This window comes from Petromyzon marinus, chromosome 9, assembly GCF_048934315.1.
Source record: "Petromyzon marinus isolate PM22_M1 ecotype Great Lakes invasive population chromosome 9, UKy_Petmar_22M1.pri1.0, whole genome shotgun sequence".
In the NCBI taxonomy this organism is placed as follows: domain Eukaryota; kingdom Metazoa; phylum Chordata; class Hyperoartia; order Petromyzontiformes; family Petromyzontidae; genus Petromyzon; species Petromyzon marinus.
Window position 1 is genome coordinate 13,540,107 of NC_133675.1, and position 24,144 is coordinate 13,564,250.

The 24,144-nt window shown below is 44.3% G+C and overlaps 1 protein-coding gene across 3 annotated transcripts in view; it reads left to right on the plus strand.

The window, feature by feature from the left end:
* ATRN (attractin) overlaps window positions 1–24,144 on the plus strand; it is a 338,155-nt gene continuing 314,011 nt past the window's right edge. Inside the window, exon 1 of one of the 3 annotated variants that reach the window (XM_076065925.1) lies at window positions 1–1,422. In XM_076065925.1, the coding sequence (XP_075922040.1) occupies window positions 779–1,422 (644 nt within the window). In that variant the 5' untranslated portion in view covers window positions 1–778. The remainder of the gene's footprint in view (window positions 1,423–24,144) is intronic. The other 2 variants (XM_032950359.2, XM_032950360.2) reach the window with 2 other exon arrangements.

Below are 24,144 nucleotides of genomic sequence, written 5' to 3' on the forward strand. Positions count from 1 at the left end.
GAGCATCAGTGAGCAATGCCTGTGTCAGGGGGCGCTAGGGAGCCGGTGAACGAACCCCGTTTCACTTGAGCAGTGGGGGGAGAGGAGGTTTATACGGGGAGGAAGAGGAAAAGGGGGAGCGGCACCACTCTGCATGTTGAACGTCTCTCCCCCCCCCACCAAGCCCTCTCACGGTGGTTCCCCTCCCTCTGAAGTCCCCTCTCAGCATCTCCCTCCTCCTCCTCCTGTCTCCCTCCTCCTGTCTCCCTCACTCCCTCCCTCCCCCCAAGGCACCACCACCAGCGGCGGCAGAAGCGGCAGCGGAATCACTAAAGCGAGTCCGCGGACGGAAAGGATCCACACATACGTATTGGGCAATATTAACAACGACGAGAGCGACGGTAGGGGCTGATAAAGCACCGAAGGTTGGTGGTGGTGGTGGTTGTTGTTGGGAATTACTCGAGGGAGGGTAGAAGGAGGCTCAATGCGAAGCGGAGGAGGACGACGACGATGATGATGCTGCTGCTTGCCGCTGCCGAGTCTTCGAACATTCAGGGGAAACCACGCGGCCAGCCCGAGTCTTCTTCGCACAGCAGGCAGGCAGGCGAGCAGGCGAGAGTCAAATAAAAAGACACTTCAAGCGCCGTCTCGCGTTGGGTGGTGGTGGTGGTGGGGGGTGGTAGGAAAATAAAACTACGAGGAGGAAGGAGTCGCAAACCCCGCCGAGGGAACACGGCGAAGAAGGTTCGGGGTGGGGGGGTGGTGTTGGTGGTGGCAGAGTCGAGAGACGCCGCTGAATATGGCGGCTCCGGCTGCGGGAGTCTCCGCGGCTGCTCTCGTGACACCGCGGGCCTGGCGCAGGGGGCCGGCGGCGGCGGCGTCGTCGTCGTCCCGCGCCTTCGGATCTGCGGGAGGCGAAGGTCGTGACGCCGGGTCTCTCCGAAGCCCACCGGGAAGAGGAGGCGGTGATGGAGGAGGCGGTCGTGATGGTCGTGGCCCCCCAAGTGCAGCTCGGCCGGGAGAAGCTCCACCGGCGGTTGTAGGTGGACGTGTTGGCGGTGCGCGTCGAGCAGGTCCTCTCGTCGTCGTCGCCGGAGGTCTACCGCTACTGGGCGGTGGACGAAGCCGCGGCGGTGCCGGCGCAAGGAGAAGCCCTGCGGGTTGCGGCCACGTCCTGTGCCGCTACGCCGCAGCCTACACCGCGCTGTGCGCCCTCCTCTGCTGCTGGGCGGGAGCCGAGGCCGGCCCGGCCGAGTGCGATCGCTGGACGTGTGTCAACGGGCGATGCGCCGACTCCTCCTCGTCGTCGTCCTCCTCCTCGTCCTCCTCCTCCTCGACCTCCTCATCGCCCACGGGAGAGCAGCAGCAGCAGCAGCAGCCCCAGTGCGTGTGCGACCAGGGCTGGATGGGCGAGCTGTGCCAACACTGCGGAGGCCGCTTCAAGTGAGTTCACCGTCGCATCACCATCAGAGTCTTGACGCGCACCGGAGGAATCCGATAAGCCGTGAAGCTCTTTTGTTGTTGTTGTTTTCTTTCATGGATGCGTTTGGGGGAGTGAGTTCACCCAGGGCTCGCACCGCTCGTCATCTCGACCGTGTCTCGCTCCGACTTGTCCAACCTTGTTCACTGGCCGTGGATTTATATGTCCTATAGGAATTATAAAGAGTTGTTGTTACTACGGGTGTCGTCGACGCGCATTCGCGTCTTGTGTTGTAAGCTGTTGTGCAGACGATAACTCTGCATCGTTTGCATGTACCAATATATTGCATGTTGCGCACCTCCGCCTACTTAGCACGTACGGTGCGAAAGGCGTTGAGCACACGTGTGCGTTGTATGTTTACGTGTGATATTTTGTGCGAGGTTTGATGGAGGGTAGACGTTGGACAATTTGCAACACAATGATAAATCACTTCGACGTGGACACAGGCAAGTGTGGAGGGTGGAGGTGGGGGAGTGTGAATGGGAGAGTGCATGCAATGGGAAGGGAACAAGAGGAGAATGGGGGCGGAATGCATTGGGAAGACATTGATTCTGGTGGGGGGAACTGGACACTCATTCACAGGCGTAAAGGACGCGAGATAAGGGAGCGTTGGCATAGCGGTAGAAATAGAAATAGATGGTTGATGGCAAGAGACGAACAAGGGGGGGGGGGACAGACAAGGAGACCGAGAGAAATGAAAGATGATGATGATGAAGTGCCGACATTGGAGACTGGATGGTGAGAACTTCGCGATATTTGCAATGACACAGTATCGCCTTGTTGCTGCTCCACAAGTTTGTTTTTGTAATACGGCTGCGTCTGTAGTGGGGGGGGCATCTTTAGTTTCTGACACTTTAGTTTCTGACACTTTAGTTTCTGACACTTTGTGCATTGGGCAATAGGCGACCGTCCACGATCGATTCTCCGGAATCAGTGCGAGAGAGATGGAGACTCAAATACGGGGGGCTAGAGGACACATGTCCACCTTTATCGCCTCCACCAGCTGCGACTTTTGAGACGAACAAACACATACAGGTACCAGAATCCGCAATAGTACTGCATACAATAATACGGCTTGTAAGTGGTCAAATATCTTTCTTCCAGCCTCGTGCTGTCCGAATTGTCCGCTGGAATACAAAATGCCGCGTGCTCTGCATCTTGGTGGGAATTTCATCCCACCACGATGGAAAAAAAAACCACGTGGATTTTGATGGCCATAACACTCCACTAACTTGCACCATAATAATAACAACAACAACAACCATATTAATTATCAAGAGAACAGTGTTGTCGAAACAAAGGAACTTTCCAAACGGAGGTCATTATGCGCAGCAATTACCTGTACTTTAATGCCTAATTTGCCCGCCGTTTAATGTATTTACACAAAGAGCCATGACCCCTGACACACCGCCACCACCACACGCCCAGCCGGGTACCCCAGTCAGACCCCTCCAGCATTCCCTCCTCCACATAACACTAACAACAACAGTAAAGTCACGAGATTACCGGCTTGAGCGGGCTCGACGCAGATTGATACGAACAAATATGTCGACGCCAGAGTTATGTCTGTGCGTTTAAACTACAGTACGTGTTTTATCATCAACTGGGTTGTTGCATTATCTTCGTGAGCTGGCAGACGCAACACAATAGACAACATCGCTCCCATGCCTTCCCTATCTTACCATCAATCTCGTTATCCATCACTCCTCGGCGCACTGTTTCCTCTCTCCTCTCGACATCTCCACCACACACGACACCGTCTCATAGTTCAGAGATCGTGTAGAGACGATTGCGCAACAGCAATAACATCGACGGAGGTAACACAACAACAACAAAATAGTACCGTGTTAAGTCAGTGAGACGAAGGGGGGGCCCCGGAGTGCACCGCTTCGCGACGGCGGCTCCCGCCGACCCGGCAACGCGGTTACCCCGCGGTGGAACTAGGCGAGGCCCCGGTGTCGTCTGTGGGTACAGGCCCCTTGTGGACAGGGGGAGCGGTGGTGCAGCGATTAGCGCGCTGCGCCACGAACCCGACTACCCGAGTTCCATTCCCGCTCACGGTCAACACCACTGACGATTGATTGTCTGGACCGGTCCTGGGCCTCCCCTAGGTCTACTCGGCCTCATGAGTACCCCGGTGCGTTGTGTAAAAGCATCGCCACTGGGGAGACGAAGGCGGCCGGGCGTGGTGCTGGCCTCCCCCCCTTCATTAGGTGCTACTCGCTAACAGCACTTGTCACAACAGTCTGTTAAAGGCTATACGGGGGGAATCTTTCTCTTTGTTGTGTCCAGGGGGTAGGAATGGGTCTTAGTGAGCGTGATTTCTCCGCTCGTCCTAATTTGATTTATTTAGGAACTATACTGTGCGTGTGCAACTCGCACGGCAGTGAAATACTGTTGGAGATATACATTGAAAAGTCAGGTCTGCACATTGTTTTACGAGTACATTACATTCTGTGGAGTACTATCATTAGTACTCTCTAAATAATTTACAGTATATGCACACATTACGCAAGCTGCATATTACATTTTTACGTATACGGCAATCGCTACCATCAGACTATCCAGTATTACATGACATGTAAACGGTTACAGTACCTCCTGTACACAATATAAAACAATCAAATAGATCATCACCCAATTTAACACATCGGCCTATTGGACAGACGGTTAACATGCAACAACTCGGGACCGGTTTCGCGCGTCAGGGGCTCATCAGCGGTCAGATGTGCACAAGAAATGCAACACCGCTCGTATGCCAGAGGTTATTGGTACGTGTGCCCCCTCTACAATACATACTCGAGGTTGTTTGTCAGGAAGCAGTAGGTACAATGTAAGGGGACTGGAATGGCTGATGGCCGGTGTTTCACACTGACAACTTCTCAGGACGGTGACACGTGGCTGGGCCATGTTGGGAGGCCTTCATCCAGCAGTGGATTGGACACGGCTGCAGATGAGAAGGGAATTGGCATCGGCAGTCTGCAAATATACTCAACACTGTGTCATCACGCTCACAAATGAAGCATCTGCGTATATTGTTCACGTGGATACACAACGTATTGTGGCATTTCCTTAGCTCTCAAGTTATTGTCCACATTGTAGGCATTAATAATTTGTGGGGTTTATAATAGCATACCTACCCATGAAGGTGGTTACCAGGTAAGGGTCCACTGAGCTGTATGGCTCCTTTTTGGAAGCGGACCTGGCTTTCATAAATGATAGCTCAATGAAGTGGCTTATCACGTGTAAATTTAGAGCAGCCGAATACTCTAAACGCATGCTGATTCTAAATGTGGAGGCAAAAACAGGATGATCCGGAGACAAATCCACGCGACCACGGGGAGAGCGACACACAAACTCCAGATATAAAGCAGGCGTCAGGGTCGGAATCGAACCCACGACCTCCTGCATACCAGGCAAGGTAGTTGACATCTCGCCACCGCGGCACCCCTTAAATACCAGCAACATCATTAAAGGAAGAACACGGTATTTTCCCAGGTGACCTCCCACTGTCAGTCTCTCTGCCTCGAGCCTGTTAGCATGGAATTAAGGGGCAACGTTAAACCGTGCTGGGTTTGTTAAAATAAACGCGTTCAACACGCTGCGTTTATCTTCCACAGACACTGCTGAGCTGGTTTGTTTTGCCTTCATTAGGTTGTCAAGTATTGTTGGAGGTGTGAGTCCCATATGGGAAGGACAGTGCCGTTGCGATGGTTTTTTTGTTGTCAAAGCATGTCGGCTGTGGTCAATCGTGCTCAGGATATAAGTGCACATTGTTTATGCTGCCTCAATTGGGGCACACGTCGTGTGTGGATAATATATCAGCGATGGTGTGTGGGAAGATGTCACAGGCACTGCAGAATGGCACTTGAATCTAACCTTGCTTCAGGATTTGTGTCCCTGAGCCATATGTGTGCTGGCTGGTATGGATCAGATGGATGATCGGTTCTGATCCCTGATGCTGTATCACAAGCCTCTCCTTGCACCTAGGTGCTGGGACATGTGCGTTACTGTACTCTACCGAATTGTCATCTTAAGTAACCATCACAAATATTTTCATTTCAGTTTTCTGGCAAATGCCCTCTCCCTGTCCGATGCCGGTGCTTTGAGTCCTGCACAGTACTCGTCCTTGATATTCTTTATAATCTGCCCACATTGTCTTATTCTGCATCTCCCTTTGTATACCGCACATGCGCTGTGCCATTTTTTTATAATTCTCGCACAGATATAATTGAGCGTGTGTGGTTATGCAGAGCCTAGAAGGTAACAGTCGAAACATAACACATGGCCTCTCCTGAATACTTCGGAAATGTCAAAGTTTCGCGTCAAGAGGCGCCAAAATGTAAAACCAGTTGGGCCTGTTCATGTCCTTCTGCTTTAGCTGGGTGCTGAAAGATTGTCTGGACTTGATGTCACCTTATAACAGGGGACAAGAAAAAAACCCATAAGTCTTTTCCAGGCATTATGCCAGCAATTTGAACACGATGCATAACCGTAACTCTGCAAGTTCTGTAAGGGTTGCAATATGCAGCAAGGTAAAAGCCCGTGTTCATATTTTGTAGCACCATATGAACCTTATGGCGGTACCCCAGGGTACCATAGTACCCCGGCTCTCGCATAATGTCCGTGATGCAGTCATTTTGAGTCTGTTGATGGTCGGCGATGCGGCAATCGACTCATCTCGACGAGCCGTACACTACGATGCACCACCACCACGGTGCGTGCGAGCGTTCAGGGTTTCGGCGCAGTCGTCCTCGCTGCGTTTCGACATCGCGGAGTGTGGCACTGATTTCGGATTGATTGGTACCCCAGTCGCGGAGTTAAGTAACACCCCTGGACAAAAATAGTGTCCCAGAAATAAAGTCTTTAATTGCCTCGGCCAGTTTGTATTATTTGGTACCCCGGGGTATCGCAAAAAGGATAATTTATTTATCTTTGCGATGGACGTGTTTTATATTGTGTGTACATTATATACGCACGTTATACTTTGAGCAAATATGGAATGTAATAATAACAAAAACAGGTTTGCCGCTCCCAACCCCAGGACTAAAGTTGGCATCGGAAACAACGTTCACAAATGATAGCTTAAGCAGTTGTCGTCTCTTCCTTTGCCGTGTAACGAAGACATGAGGGTAAATCTTTCAGGAATAAATACTGTGTTTATCACGCCTTGTATATCAATCGTGCTCTCTCATAACCACTATTTGTCATTTACCAATCATCAACTTCCTTTGTGCTGCTTCATGCTCAAATTGATTCGACATCCTCAACCAGTTATGTTTGTATGATTTCACTCTTTTCTCATTCCTTTCCAAATAGTATTAAAGAGTTGTGCAAATTATTTTCTTTGCTTGCCATTTTTGTCACTTTTTATATCGTTTTTTCTTTCTCATGCATTTCGTCATTCTCCGTGTTTTTACGCCCCCCCCCCCCCCCCCCACTTTCACTACTCTGGCTATCACATTGTTCATCGTCTCATTGTAGTGGTGACATTGTAATAATTTCACTTCTACAGTATACAGATTGGAATATATTAATTGGAATTAAGTCGTTTTCACTTCTATGTTCTCGAATTGGGCTTTTTCGTCTTCATTATGCCTCAGTCATTCTTGCAGTGAGAAAGGTTGGGAAAAAAACATTTTTTTTAAATTACAGACCCATTAGCTTCCGATCGCGCATATATAAAATGTTTGTAAAGATGGAATAATGGCCAATTTATATGGCCAGCCAACCACATAAGCAAGCTGGAGTTAGGAGAGGTTTTTTTTTCTCCCATGGATCACACGCATGCTGACAGTTATATTCCAGAAAACCTAAACAAATGAATATCAAATACCATCCCCTAGTTTTGGTAGGCTTTAAAAAGGCATTTGCTTCAATGGAAATTGAAGTTGGCCATTTAAGCTCTCACAAATCAAGGCATGAATAAAAAGTACAGAATATAGAACTACTCAAAAAACATTTCTGAAGATCCATCAGCTACACTGAAAGGAGATGCTGCTTCAACAAGGCGATTGACATTGTAGGATGTCCTCCCGAAAATCGGATTGAAATAAAGGCATAAACATAGAAAGTATTAGCCGCCTCAGTTATTCTGACAACGTAGTCTTTATAACAACCAATGGCAAATCACTGCAGGAGAGGAATGAAGAAGGCTGCAAAGTTGGGTTGAAGATTAATGCGAGCGAAACAAAATTCACGTGCAATAAGTTCACTTCAGCAAAGAAAAGTACACTACCAGCATTCACATGGAAGATATATTCAGCTTATGTGCAGGAGTTTGATGGATTGTGCTGTCGTAAGGCTGTGAGACCAATGGTGTTGGCGTGGATTGATCAGGGCTGATGATATACACTTGAATATATATTTTTCAACAGGATTTTTTTTCCAGTTGTGTTTCATGAGTGTTTAATATTGTTAAATTATTAATGTCGCGTGACATACCTTAGAGCTCCGTAGGGCATGTCACTTATTCCTTGACACGCCCTGTGTAGGTGTACATTCCTTGCATAATAGATATTTTGAATTCTATTAATGCGTATGGCTGTACTATATATATTCAGGAGCTCATTTCCAATGTCGGTCTACTAGCTACGAGAGGGCTTCAGGAGAGTTTGTGTTCTTTTGCTATTCCTCCACCTCCCGAAAGTGGTTTATTGTGGACCATACAGCAGACTACAGCGGTTTATAGCCTTTGCCTGATGATAAATTAAATACATGCTGGTCATTCTCGAGTACGGTGATGGTGTTTCTAGTAGGGCAGTGTCAGTGTAATGGCTTATAGTTTGTTCGGTGAACTACACCGTGAATATGTAAATAAGTCATATTGTGTTGTGCATTGAAAAATAACATGTTCAACGTTAAGTGTCAATGCAAACATTGACTCATTGATCTCAGAAGAGGCAGCATTCATATATCGTTTTCTATAGTGCGTAAAAACCTAGTGTACTACCGGCCGTGCGATTGTGTGTATTTCCGTGTTTACTTTTGAGCAAATATGCCATTCGCAGATGTGCGTGTTGAATGGTCTTTGTTTCGGTCATCATTGGGTGAGTGTGCTCGTCACCATTGCTGGCGCTATACCCCATCACATACTTGGCTGCCACAGAATGAACGAGCAAAGGCTGAGGGAATTTCATCACCGAGTTGATTTTACTGTGTTTATCACGGTGCTGGGTGCGCTAAGTGATGGGCAAAAATGACCTCCTGCATCACCAGTGCACTATTTTTATGGGAGTGATTTTTTTGTTAATTGTTTGTTTTTAAATAAATATGTACAAATGAACAGGACAAAAATCCATTGCTTACAGAGTAAATAAGTACGCGACATTACACTACTTAAAAATCGAAAAATGTAATGAACAGTTACGAAAATAAATATTTATTTCAGGTCTATCTGTGGTTCCTGATGTCAAGAAGCAAAAACACTTAAAACAGCAGGCTCTTTTAAGAGCTAAAAGAAGGCACTTCTCATTGTAAAAGGTTTTTTAAATTAAAAATACATATTTGTAAAAAAGTCGCATAGGAAAGTCCCCAAGACCACGCATCAACGTAACATTCTCCCAAAAGCTAAATTAATAGTCTAGGTATGTATGTGGTTACATAGTCCTGTGCACATACTATCTATCTACTAAAGTCAAGCTTCATGTGACTGACCGTGTGAAAAAGTGCGTACTGTACGATACATTTTAGCTGGTGAACTTAATCATGATGAATCGTTCCTCCTGAAGCTGGCCAGAGCCAATTAGCTTTTATGGATGATAATGACAGCTTTGGTACAAATAAAAAAAGGCAAGATGTACTGGGCTGTTTGTAATCAGAAGAATGTTGAGCACGTATGGACATACTGTACATTTTTGTAGTGTATGACATACTGGTAACGGTGCACGTTTGGTAACACGACGAGTCAAAACCCATGAACATGTTACGCGGAGGCGATGAATTTTGCCTTAGAAAAGCAGGAGGCTTTTTTTTTCTTACCAGGCATAACTGCTGGTGCACAATAAAACATACCCTGTGGCTCTCGGACTGTCAGGTCGATCTCTGATGTGTTTTATGTCAGATGTGTGCGCAGCTAGACTTGAGCATTCCCAAGCCTCAGCGTTGGCATTAAGATGGAGCCGGGATGGCACTGTGAACATATTTTATCCGAGTAAATGTGCTCTGCGCACAATTTTTTTTTTCAAATGTTCATTTCTCAAGTGCCGCTTGCACATAAAGTTTAAAACCTAAATGTTTTTGGAGTAATTTGGAGGAAAGCACTTAAAGAGATGAAAACACATTTTTTTTCTGAGTAGATTATTTTTGCTGTGTTCCCAGGAGGAGACGTGTTCAAAATTTAATTTCCTTATTAGAACTTGTATTTGTATGAGACCCATGGAAATTTGAGTCTGAGTTATCTGTTTTGCTGTCAGGACTAAATCCAAATTTAATTGTTTTGAGCGACTCACAATATGGGCATTGTGGCAATAATTAAAAAAGGCCTGGCCAGCAACAAACATCAAGGCACAGATTATTGTGAATACTGTAAGTAGGTTTTGAATTCAAAATAAGTACAGTACAGTGTTTCAGTGATCAGGAGATGCTATTGGTTGAAATTTAACATTATAAAAAATGTTAGATTTTTTTCTGCACGTAAAAAAATACCCATAAGTATGAAATATTTCCGACATATAATTTTGATGGCTAAGGTTCATGTTTTTTTTGTGGCTTGTGTCATCATGCTGAAGCAGAGGCCATGTATTTTCTCAAGGTCATTGTAAGGCGCAAACGAACGGGCACATCTTGAGGTATCAATTTGATTCACTGCCTGGAATAATCATACTTGGCATGTAATGATGTATCGACTCAAATATATGCTTTTGCTCAAGATACATGCATTGAAGCATTACATGTGAGAATCGGTTATGTACGTTTTTTTAACGAATTGTATGCTAATTTTATGCACTCAACAAAACTGTACACATGAGAATATAAACGAGGAAGGTAAAATCAAGACTTAACAGAATTGATCCTTGAATCAAATCACAACCCAGAATGTTAACAATTCTTGCAATCGCCCTTGAAAAATATTGCAGTGTTACAAATGTAGTATTGGGTATAAGGTAGACCCAAGGATGATGCAAGAGACCCAGCATATCGTTGATTCATCTCTCCCAGCACTTGTTATTTCACGTCAGTCCTTTGGGAACCATAATTTCAATACTCTATAAAGTGATGTTACGTCTTTGTGAGTTTGTTATCTCTATTGCCTTTTGAGGCCTGAACAAAGTGTACAGCACTGTCCATTCGGCACCAGAAGGAAAGCAACATGAGGGGGGTCCCTGTGGGTTTGGCCTTATGAGTCAGACTCGGAACCAGGAAGCATTCATAGTGCAGTACTATATTTCACTTCTCAATCGCATCGTGCAGGGGTCGGCACCCTGCGGTTCCAGAGCCGCATGCGGCTCTTCAAGGACTGCTTCATGACGTTATTCACACGCATTGCGGCTCTTGAAATATTGAGTTTTTTTTTCTTCAGAATTTGAAAATAAAAATGAAATTGTTATTTTGGTTTCCGACCCCTGTCAATAGAGGGTTAGGTGAACCCATGTTTTATGATGCACACTGTACTTTACTGACTACGTGGTCTATTCGGTTGCACTGCATTATGTACCGTATGCGGCATTGTGTGCATGCGTTTGCAGTAGATTAAACGGATGTCCCTGGAGAAGGTGCAGTGGAGTCATGGATCTTAGGGTTCGATGAGTGTGTCTGATCTTTAATGGTGTCCTTAGTTGCCAAAACATACCCACAAAAGAAAGGAGAGATTGTAATTTCATCATCATCAGCCATGATCAATCCACTGCTAGATGAAAGTCTCCCCAAGCCAGCTGCCCCCTCTCATGATCCTTCAATGCAACAATACATCCAGCTCTTGCACATGACCAATGTAACAACAATAATGCAGTGTTTAAAAATGGATGATAGCTGACAGGACTATACAATATAAACAGGCTGAATAAAATCTCTCCAGTGTGAAAGCAAGCAAGCGATTTGTAAAATAGTGGAAAACATCTTAATAATCAGCCATGATCTATCCACTGCTGGATGAAGGTCACTTCAAGCACGTGATCTTTTCTTACACTCCTGCGATGCAAATAACTTAGTGGACATTTTTTTGGGGGGGAAATATAATTTGTAAATGTCCAAGGTTAAGCAGCTGTTATATTAAGCAAGACAGAACCAGCAGTAGGGAGCCAAACCTGATGCTTTGTTAGAAGATCAAATACTTTACTTTTGGGCAGTGTACATGACACGAAACAAATGCATGCATAGCATTGATGTATGCAATGTAGGAAAAAACAACACAAAGGATGGGTCACACAGCAAGTGAGAGTTTGGCAGTGGCAGCAGCAGCAGCAGCCAATCACTCACCGGACGGTCTTTGTTGTCAGTCCGGGGCCTCCATAAGTGGGGAGAGGGGAGGGCCTGCCAGCAGCCCCCAGCAACTCCCAGCTTTGTTGTTCTCCAGGGAAATATGCGCATGAACAGTTCTACATATTGTGCTTTATTTGAGCAAAGTCTCCATTGCCCGTGCCTCCTACTATGTGTGTGTGTATATTATAATGTGCGTGGAGCATATTTATTCAAAGAAGCTGCATATTTAATGTGGCCAAAGGAACAACATTTTTTTGTTTGGAATTGGTTTTAATGCGGACGGTGTGTTACTGTCCTCCAAGTGGATGGCGAGACACCGGAGATGACTGTTGTGGACGTTCAGTACCCCGACAAAAAGTATTGTAAACTATATGATAAAATTTGTGGGCTAATGCCACCCGCAGGTTGCTTTAAATGCTTACTGTGGAAATCTGTGCCGATTTATGATATCATAGGATTGGTAAATTTGCAATAACTCCCTCAATCAGGAGCACACCAGGAATAATGGCACACGGGAGGATAAGTCCTGCTGCTTCTCAGTAGACCACTCATGCATTAACATATCTTGCACATGTGGTCTCTTATCTATTTCACTTACCGAAAAAAAAACTCAGCACATTCGTCAATAAGACCGTGGACTTAAAAGATAAAAATATACAAGCGGTGACGTTTCGGGCAATAGATCCTTTTATTATTGAACCAATATCAACGATCACATCGGAGGGCACACACATGCTCCTCCGATAATGGTGATTGGCGACGTACGGTGCAAAAGAAGTTCAACATACAAACAAGGATCCGCCGTATAGCCTGCACAGACTGTTGAGGCAAGTGCTGTTAGCGAGTAGCACCTATGAAGGCCGACGCGGCACATGAGGGGGTGGGTGACTAGCACCACGCCCGGCCGCCTTTGTCTCCTACATACATACACGGGTAATATCAGCATGTCTTCTGGGTAGGCTTTCCTCCTTAGACAAGGAACATTTTAAGGTTCATGTTCTAAACCAGGAATTAGATGGGGACCGAGGGACAGAAGGGGGGGAACAAACCAAAAATAAAATGGAAAGGCAAAAGGAAATAAAAGGACAATAATAGCCCTTACTAATAGTAGAGGCTGGAGACCGCACGTAACACCATTGGGCCTGATGAGAATTGTTTTCAATTTACCAGTCATTGCTAAATGGATTGTGTATTTGTATTGGATTAGAACGTGGTTCTGTGTACTGTGTTATATATATTGCCCTGTGTATTGGTTTCAAGGCTCTGACACAGATACTAACCCAATAGACGAAAATGTGGGTTGTGGATAGACAAATATGTAGGTAATTGGAGTATTCATAGTATCTGAAAATTTAATCTCTTTTAATCACCTCTTCTTATCTGCAAAAATGTGAACATGATGCATTTCCCAATAAACTACGTGGAGAGGACATTGAAAAGATGCAGAAGCGGTGCGGTTTGGTAATGTGGTTTGCTTTACCTCTCCGCATACTGCAGTGTTCTCCTACATGTAAAACACCAACGTAAACATATTAAGGCCTCATGAGGCCTCCTGGATAAATACATGGTATCTTCAGCATCAACACAAGTAGCAAAGGCAGCAGTAGTATGTATGATCATAAGCATTGTTATCATTCTCATCATCGTCTTCCGGCGGTGGCTGGATGTTCAGCTTCACGGTCATCTTATCTGCATGAAAATGTGGATAACAGGATGAATTTATCTCTCTTGCAAATCTGATGATAGGCAGAAGCGTGGATTAGCTGGGGGCTGCATATGCAAGGAACTGGGCTGCATGTCAAGCATTTAAACATGTTTTTGTATTTCGTATCATTTGATGTAATAATTATGTTTTCTGTTTATCCAACAATAGTGTTCCAACGGTTGCTCCTGGGGCGATATAGAGTACATCTTTGAAGAAGCTGTATTCTGCATCTATTTTGGGTGGTCAAGTATTGAGGGAAGATTATGGAGGGGTGGGCTGTGCTTTTACAAAGTACATAGGTCTATTATTATTGTGTTTTTAAAGTTCTAGCCTATGGCAAGCAGTGTACAAACCTTGCGTGGGAGAGTGGGCAGAGTGAACCATGTGATTCTCCGATGGCATTCAATATGACGAATAACTTATTTTCATTAAAAGTTGGAAAGGTCTTTGCATTGGGAATTACCAAAACGTAAAAAAAATATGTAAGAATTGTAGCTCCTGCCTTTTACGCATCAATACAAAGTGCTACTTTGCTCTGTTTTACATTGTGCATTTAAGGATTTACAAGTAAGCACTTTCACCGAGAAATTCAATTTTCGTTTGAAACCTCCAGTGCATTTATTCATTGCGGGGGCAGTCATTTCGCTGTCGCCTATGCGCGTTAGGTAAGTGAAGAAGCTTTGTGTAGCTTTTTGATCTTACCGTGCCAGTCTCAAGACTACTGAATTTAGAATGAATTTGATGCTAGGTTGGATTATTTCTTCTTATTTTTTTTAACATCGATACATTTTTTTGCATCCCAATTCATTCTTAAATTTACATGCAGAAACAATTGCTCATCCGTACGTCCCTCATCATAAAGTCATCCCTGACCTCTTATTTCACGTAGAACTCGAAAGGTATGAACGAGTGTAAAACCGCACCTTTCTATGTTGAGTTTGTGAAGTGATTCGACGGCACCTGGGGTTACCGGATGGTGTCCATATAAGAAGACGAGCTTCTCCAGAGGTCTTGCCCGTTACGTGAGATAAACACAACGAACGTCATCAGATGGGCAACCAAACTTTCTCGGCCAACCTTCTGTTTGGCGAAAGGCAATGAAGAGCGGTCACTCGCCGCCACGCGTTCCGGTGTTGCCGCTCAAGAGAGTGGAGAGAGAGCTGCTGCAGGAGCACTTTCAACACACACACACGGCTATAAACAAAGTCTCTCGCAAGGCTTTAGTGAAGCGAGATCCAACCTTTCCTGTGCACCACATGGATACGAGGGTTTGGTTTAAACTATAAACGATTTTTTTTATTTTAGCAGGTATGGCCTACTAAGCTATATAGCTCTTTTTTCGGAAGCAAACTGGAAATCGCAAATGGTAGCTCAACAAAAGTGGCGTAATCATGTGGAAATGTATAGCAGCCAAATACTCTAAACGCGTGATGTTGATTTTAAATGTGAATTGAAAAACCAGAGGATTCGGAGAAAAATCCACCTGACCACGGGGAGAACATGTAAACTGCAAATATACAGGCATCAGGATTGGGATCTAACACACGATCTCCTGACTACCGAACGAGGTAGTTAACATCTCGCCACCCTGGTCAAATGCCACAACGCGGTTTGGTGCAGTAATGTCGAAAAATTACCTGACCTTTCACAGGTGGTACTCATGCGCGATGACACAACCTTATGAAAAAAAATCTAAAGCCTGCACATGTGGGGTATACACCCAGTGATTTTGATGGACTGGATTGTGGGTTGAATGGCTTTCTCTGTGTCCGGCCTTGTGCAGAACCAGCCGGTGTTAAACTATGCTGGTGAACAGGTGCAGGCACTATGAATGTGGTGCTTGTTACAGGGAGGTAAGCCCTGGCCTGTTGGAGTGGCAGAGTTCATTTAGCTTGAGAATGTTTTGTGTTCAGGTTTTATTATCGGGTTGAATTTGAATGAATACACTCGCCCGAAAGAAGATCTTGGTTATAAAATACACACTTTACGGAAAATTTGCGCATTATTTACAGCGTTTTCACAAATGGTAGCCCTCGTTTATAATGAGACATCCTCGAAGCTCTACTCTTTTCTCCTTTGCGCTGTTTCGCCTCCCACGTTGAAGACATCTTCGGGCCACGGCTATCCCGAAAGAGTAGCTTTAATAGCATTTCTCATACATCTGGCCGTGAAATCCTACATCAACTAATTTATCTTGTTAACTAGCAACCCACATGTCCTTTAACGTGACCGTCTATCCCGCCAGCCAGCCAAACTTGTTTCGAATTTAGGAGACTGTATGTCCTTTGAATGTGACCGTCTGTCCCTACATCCATCCATCCCACTAGCCAGCCAGCAAAACTTTTGTTTTAATATAGTATGATAGACCCCCTATCTCTCCACCTATCGCTTGCCTTCTCTGCACTGCATACAGTATACCAACTTTACTCACTTTGTCTCTGTTCTATCTTGACTAGAAGACAAATGGCTAAAGTACCGTAGTTCTGTTAATTACATGTTTTTTGCACTTAATTATTCTTCACGTCACAGCGACAGGGCATCTATACGCACTCAAAAATGTGTTCGCCATTTAAATACACCGCTGAACTATTGAGGGCAGTGATTTGATAGAATATGCGGTGCACATTTGTGTAGCATGACTTATTTGTATCATACACGTGAAGCTTGAGAGTTAGTACCTTCAAACGTGTAATTGAAAAAGTAATTTCCTGCGATGTGGTTATCTGGTATATTGCAGACTGAATTCCATACACCTTGTGGCAAGCCCCAACAATGTCACATTTTCTGCATATGACACGTTACCGCTTCATTCAATCTATATATATTGTCTTGGTCTCTGCTTTTGCTTGACATTTTATCTCTTGGGTACACCTGCTGAAATGCATACTTTATACAGTATACACTCACACAGAGTCCTGTGCTGCATTTCAACATGATGTTATGTTTATAGCAGTGCTCCCGTAATCTTGTCCTGTGGTCAGAAGTTTGCAAGATCGCTTGAAGACAAGAACAGTAAATTTGTTCACCTTCATTAGTATCCTTGGCAGTGTTTATCTGGAGTGCATTTGATGCAGTGCTGTTCTCGTCACCGGGGAATGTAAAATAGTAATTTAGCACACGCTACAACTAAAACATTACAAAAAGTGTAACTGATTCATAAGTGCCAGCTAAAGACTAAGCCCACAACATTTCTCAACACTGAAGGATTAATAATGGAACAATCCTTTTTCCCGTACCATGTGACATCAGGACGTATTGGAGCCAGCTCTTCCAACGCTTGACTTTCAGGGGAGGCATTTTTTCCTGTACCACGCACAGAGAGGAGCTGATCAGATAATTTAATGATTTACTTTGGGGAGCATGTGGGACATTGAACATATGAAGCAACAGTATATAGCTATGGCTGAACATTCGTGAATACTAAACATAACATTGCACTGGATTTAAAATGGTAAACTTAAATGTTAAAATTAACACAACCCATAGCTTGATTCCACATTACAGCGGATCTGATATTATGAACTTGTGAAGTGTCTTCAAGATTTAGTGGTTTGGGTGCAGAGCCGATACACTACACCACGTGCTGTGGCCACTGAAGATGCTGTGGACCTATTATTTTATGCTTTGTGCAGCAGCATGAGAAGGAAATGTTGACGTGGAGTATCTTGGCCCAGTCTCCATTTCAACACATTTAAATTCCTCAGTGTCTTTGTAATTTGCTGTGCTATTAAGTCAATGCTAGGTGGCATTCACGTGTAGAGAGCGGTAGTGTTGTGGTTGGTTTGCGCGACGAACCTGGCCTCCCAAGTTGGATGCCTGTTTACAGCCCACATCGGTGACGAATCTTTTAACTGATCCTGGGTCTCCCCTAAGTCGACTTTGCCTTAAATGAGTACCTGGTGCTGTGTATAAATATCAGCACGGGGGAGACAAAGGCAGCCAGGCATGGTGCTGGCCACACAGCCCTGCGTGTGTTCGCTAATAACACTTGCCCCAACAGTCTGTTAAAACGGCTGTTTGGGGGATCACTGTCTTTTGTTATGGTAAATTGAACCATCCACAATGAACTCTAATGAAATGGAACCTTTAAGCAAAGTGGGCACACGCTGCTATGTCACGTGTGCTGCCATGTCCTGTCACATGTGCCCCTCCACTCTGGAGCGTTCAGCTCTCCCTCCCCCATAATGAAGTTAAACTGCGATATGGTGGCATGGCCAAGTGTGGCACTTTGGTGGATTGAAGGTGAGGCTCTGCTTGTATTCGGTTGGAGGCTCGTGAAGGACGCTACTGGTCAGTTGGTGGCAATTGCCCTCCAACAACAACGGAGGACAGAGGAGTGATGATCACAACAACGAGCAGAGCGCCGGGCGGCTTAAATTCAGTAAGTTGGTACAATAGGGGGCACAGCTGGTGTATCTGCCAGTCATCTCAGTCAGTCAACCCCTGGCACCTGGGTCTGTTCTGAGACCTCCTGCCAGCGTCGCTCGACATTTCTCGTGGCCTCAAAGTCCTCCGTGGTGATGTCACCGCCACTTGGGGGTGAATGGTGGTTGTTGTTGGATGCATATAAGACACTAATGCCTTTTTGCCAATGTGTATATATGTTTAGCAGCTATAGTGGATAAAATGGGCCAGTATGGCATTACAGCTAATTTCTATGAGGCCGTGATGTTACATCTTACTGTTGTAGCATGTAATTTCCTGTCGGCTTTTGTTAAATTGCAGGGAAAGACATCTTTATTCAGTCACATTACCTTATTTTTGTATTCCATGTTATGGATAGTAAAAAGGTTTTAAGTATACGGCTTGAGAACTCTTTGAAAACTAACAATTAAACCGTGTAAATATTGAAAGTAATAATTAGAATCGCGATGTCGCAGGATAGTTACAAAGATTAATAATGGCAAATTCGGGTGACGCAGACCAACACGGACAATTTTTTTCCACTGTAAGCGCACATTACATTGCAAAATGTGCCGCATTACATTTATCTAAGTCTCACTTTGCAGTAAGATCACTTGGGCTAATTGTCCAACATGACTAGAGTTTATTTATACGGCTCTTCACCCATTGAACTCGTTGCAAAAAATCCTTCCTTGGAATTTGACTGTAATTTTCAAGTCACAGATTAAGTTGCGGACATTTTTTACAGATAAGGAGGATTAGCGCTTAGTGGTTCCCAGAAAGAGGAAAATTGAGATCCAAATCCATTGACCTGGAGCTAACAGAGGTTAAAGCTAATGTTTATGGATGAGTAAAATTAAGCACCACATTAATTGTAAGAAAATGCGGCATAGCAAGCATGCTGCTTGCCAAACATGGTGTGCATTTGATTACAATTCTCATGCAGAGATTGCTTTTAATATGTTTAGCTTAATTCTGATGCATACAGATACAGTGAGGGGAAAAAAAGTATTTGATCCCCTGCTGATTTTGTACGTTTGCCCATTGACAAAGGAGTGATCAGTCTATAATTTTAATGGTAGGTTTATTTGAACAGTGAGAGACAGAATAACAACAACAAAATCCAGAAAAACGCATGTCAAGAATGTTATTAATTGATTTGCATTTTAATGAGGGAAATAAGTATTTGACCCCCTCTCAATCAGAAAGATTTCTGGCTCCCAGGTGTCTTTTAGTTATAAAATTAGGAGCACACTCTTAAAGGGAGTGCTCAAATCTCAGCTTGTTACCTGTATAAAAGACACCTGTCCACAGAAGCAATCAATCAATCAGATTCCAAACTCTCCACCATGGCCCAGACCAAAGAGCTCTCCAAGGATGTCAGGGACAAGATTGTAGACCTACACAAGGCTGGAATGGGCTACAAGACCATTGCCAAGCAGCTTTGTGAGAAGGTAACAATAGTTGGTGCGATTATTCGCAAATGGAAGAAACATAAAAGAACTGTCAATCTCTCTTGGCCTGGGGCTCCATGCAAGATCTCATCTCGTGGAGTTGCAATGATCATGAGAACGGTGAGGAATCAGCCCAGAACTACACGGGAGGATCTTGTCAATGATCTCAAGGCAGCTGGGACCATAGTCACCAAGAAAACAATTGGTAACACACTACGCCGTGAAGGACTGAAATCCTGCAGCGCCCGCAAGGTCCCCCTGCTCAAGAAAGCACATATACATGCCCGTCTGAAGTTTGCCAATGAACATCTGAATGATTCAGAGGACAACTGGGTGAAAGCGTTGTGGTCAGATGAGACCAAAATGGAGCACTTAAGCATCAACTCAACTCGCCGTGTTTTGAGGAGGAGGAATGCTGGCTATGACCCCAAGAACACCATCCCCACCGTCAAACATGGAGGTGGAAACATTATGCTTTGGGGGTGTTTTTCTGCTAAGGGGACAGGACAACTTCACCGCATCAAAGGGACGATGGACGGGGCCATGTACCGTCAAATCTTGGGTGAGAACCTCCCTCCCTCAGCCAGGGCATTGACAATGGGTCGTGGATGGGTATTCCAGCATGACAATGACCCAAAACACACGGCCAAGGCAACAAAGGAGTGGCTCAAGAAGAAGCACATTAAGGTCCTGGCGTGGCCTAGCCAGTCTCCAGACCTTAATCCCATAGAAAATCTGTGGAGGGAGCTGAAGGTTCGAGTTGCCAAACATCAGCCTCAAAACCTTAATGACTTGGAGAAGATCTGCAAAGAGGAGTGGGACAAAATCCCTCCTGAGATGTGTGCAAACCTGGTAACCAACTACAAGAAACGTCTGACCTCTGTGATTGCCAACAAGGGTTTTGCCACCAAGTACTAAGTCATGTTTTGCAGAGGGGTCAAATACTTATTTCCCTCATTAAAATGCAAATCAATTTATAACATTTTTGACATGCGTTTTTCTGGATTTTTTTGTTGTTATTCTGTCTCTCACTGTTCAAATAAACCTACCATTCAAATTATAGACTGATCATTTCTTTGTCAGTGGGCAAACGTACAAAATCAGCAGGGGATCAAATACTTTTTCCCCTCACTGTAAACGGCTTGTCTCGTTGGGGTATTGGTGTCAGTGACGGGACACAAATGCACGTGCAAACAGTGCTGATTGCTTCTGCCCGTTTCTGTTCGATAATTTGCATTGACTTTGGAGATCTTGTCAGTCATGCATCTTAACTATTTACTCATGCTTTTGTTCATTCCTTGATATGAAGAAATCAACTCATTAGTCCTTCATACAAAGTACACATTTAGTATAGAATGATATAAAACATCAAGGCGGAAGTGTGTTTTGACCAACCAAGCTGCATCACTCCACTAAATGCAATTAATTTGGACCTTTTTTTTTTAAACACGCGCATATATAAATGCAGATGAGATGCATCGGAGCGCTACGGTAGTTCACTGTTAGGGGCATGGGAACAGCACATGCGCTGTGATTTGTTGGTTTGAATAATTTTTTGATTAAGCCTTTGTCTGAAAGTCACGTGGGATTAGCGATCAGACTGCTGACATGTCACTATGCATGCGGCATGTTAAAAGGTGTGACTATGTATGTGGCATGTTCAAAGTTGTGACTATGTATGTGGCATGTTCAAATTTGTGCTCGCAAGCACCCTTTATGGTCAACATCGCACGTGACTTTGACGAAGACAGCTTCGTGAGTGACTGCCTCTGTTCTCCGCATTGCTGTACTTTCATGCCCATTTAGTCGAAGTTTTTCATTGCAGACAAGTTGGTCAATATGGGGGTGCTCATGTCAGCCACAGCCACTTGTTGTCACGGATGAGGGTGACAGTGAAGGGGGTGGTACCTATTATATTGAGCGTTCCTGACGCACGGTGGCTGACGGGCTGTAATGTCATGAAATCCATGAACCTTGACATCTGAGGGGAAAGCCAGAGGCAACAACTCAGTTGGACGTCCTGTCATATCTGTGTGTAAACCAGTTGGCTGGCCTATTTGAAATACCTAATTCCACAGGGAATCCTTCTGTCTCAGAAAAATATCTTATAAAGCTATGAAAATCGTTCAAACTTGTTCATTAGACAAAAGAAAATACGTATCTAATTGTGCACATAGACATATGAGTATTTTACCAAAAGTAAGATGGCTATCCAAAATTTGCTGACAAAATGGGATGCCGAAAATCAAACCCCGATTTGTAAATGTGTGGAGCAAAGGTCTTGCGTTTTACACCGGTGCGGATGTTATATTCACAGTTTGGATGTCTACTATCTCACGATGAACAATTCGGTGTGGTCATTCACCGGCAGGGATGAGGATAAAAGCCCACTGATTGAGGGCCCGTTGTGATTGGACGTGTGGGAATACATGGGGCCGACCGCTCGTTCTGGCTTAGCGCGCAGCTGTAGTCCGACAACTGCAGAGGCAGGAGGACGGAGTGTGTCAGCTGCTGCCCTTTGTGATCTATTTGGCTGTTGGCCTGGGGGGGTGGGGGAAGGCTCGAGCAGCCTCGTGAATTCAAAGAACCGTATTGTTTTGTCAAGGCGAGCAGTGTTTACGGACTTGTGCCCGTGCGCAACTGCCAAATGATCCCGTGCAGTTGTCCTTTGTTTGAAGGCAACTGGTTATTTTTCTCTGTTAAAATCATGTCCTCCCCCCCCCCCCCCTTGTTAAGTAGGGGGGTTGTCGGTCAAAAATTTAAAGTTGAACAGCACGTATATTAACTTCTAATCAATAAGATATGCTTTTGGTTACATTGCAAGTGCATGCGATTACTCGGCCGAATATGGTTTAGCTGCTTTGAATGTTTGGGAGAAACGTTTTAAGTTTCATAATATAAATAACGCTGATTTAAAGCTTTCGTGACTAAATAACGCTGTTTCATTCAACTATTAGAAGGCAGGGTTTTTTCTTGAAGGAAAAATAACGGAATTGTAATAATTCCTCTTTTACAAATGAGAATGGCACTGGAATGACAAAACTGTTTCCTTGAATATTAATATCTGGTCTTATGTGCATCACCACCTTGCATTGTTTAAACTTCGATCCAATGTGAAATAAGGTACTTTACACAATAGATAACTGCTTTTCTTAGGCAGGATTTGCCTGTATATGTTTTTCCCTAGAAACACTGCAGTGTTAATTCTTCTCACTAATTGGGATTTTTGGAATATCTTTTAATTTCAACATTATTGAAATCATATTTGGCGATACTACGTTGCAGTGGTGCAACAAGCACAAATAGTATAAAAAACTCACCATTTACATTTATAGAGGCCCTCTCTGAAGAAGGACCATTGCCTCAAACGTTCCCTATTATGTATTTTTTCTTATTAAGGCAATTATTTATACTTTGTGTACTGTTCATGTCAAAACACCGGCTTATGATATGGACGTTTACATCTGCAATAGTTTCGTAATAAGGTATAGCGCTTTGCCTTATCTACTGCTGGATGTAGGCCTCACTCCACCCTGTCGGTCATGTGGCTAGTTTGACCATACTTAATCGTGCTGCTCAGTGACGTTAGTTTAGCTCTTAAAATATATATTTAGGTTCTTTGAAATTAACAGGCTTTATTTAAAATGTTAAATACCTTATTTATTAACTTTATTTGATTACTTTTTTAAAGAGTTAATTTCAAAACACATTTATTATGCACATCTTTGCTCATTTCACTGCAATAATAAATTACCATCATTTGGAGGTACGAGTATTTGTTTAATACGGTAGTCCGGGCGGGACCATGCAGGGGGATATTTATATTGTTGTGAAATGTCAATTTACATTCTATTATATTTTTAATTGGAAATTAACATTTTGCAGGTGATGTAGAAGCAAAGATGAAATGGCTTATGTGTCTCCGTATTTAAGACAAATCCTCAACTTGGAAGTTGCAAGCGATGAAATGCACAATGGGACAATGATAATCTCTTTACCCTTGAGCTCCAACTAATCAGCAGAGCCTGGGCTGTTTGATCGGTGCCGTGTGTGTCTACGATCCCCAAAACAATAATTTAAAGCTGGAGTTCGGATAACTTTGTCCACCTTCCTATATAAGGTTGACTGAAAAAAAATGTGTGTGTCTGAGGTCCGCATCTAGGTTGTGCAACGTCTGAGAAACTAAGTGTTAAAGTCAGCAATAAGATTCACTTCCACTGCATTAGTAGGACCCAGAGGAGATGAAGTCGAGGAACTGTGCGAGCACGTTAAACTCTTTCGCACCGTACGTAGCCAACTGCGCTAATTAGGAGGTTGGGGACGTTTGCGCGATTTGCCGACTCGCAAAGCGGATTCGCGCGTCTTGACATTTGCTTTCGCCGGCGCACAAATCGTGTGCCCGACAAAAGCGTTGGCATCCACGTGCAGAGGATTCTACGCAGATAGTTGATTTGAATGTTATCAGTTTTACCGTTTGATAGTAGTTGATGTTCTTGGAGCTCGTGATAATTCAAGCTTGGACCTGTAAAGGTGTTCTTGGGTTTGACCATGTAAAAAAATATACTGTACAGCAGTTGTTCTTAGCCTGGGGTGCACGCATGCCCTGGGGAGGAGGGGGGGTGCGAGACATGGCCAGAGTTTTGTTCGAAGGTAAATAATCAAACCTATGTATTTGTAGTGTAAGTACTGAGGCGCACGCACAC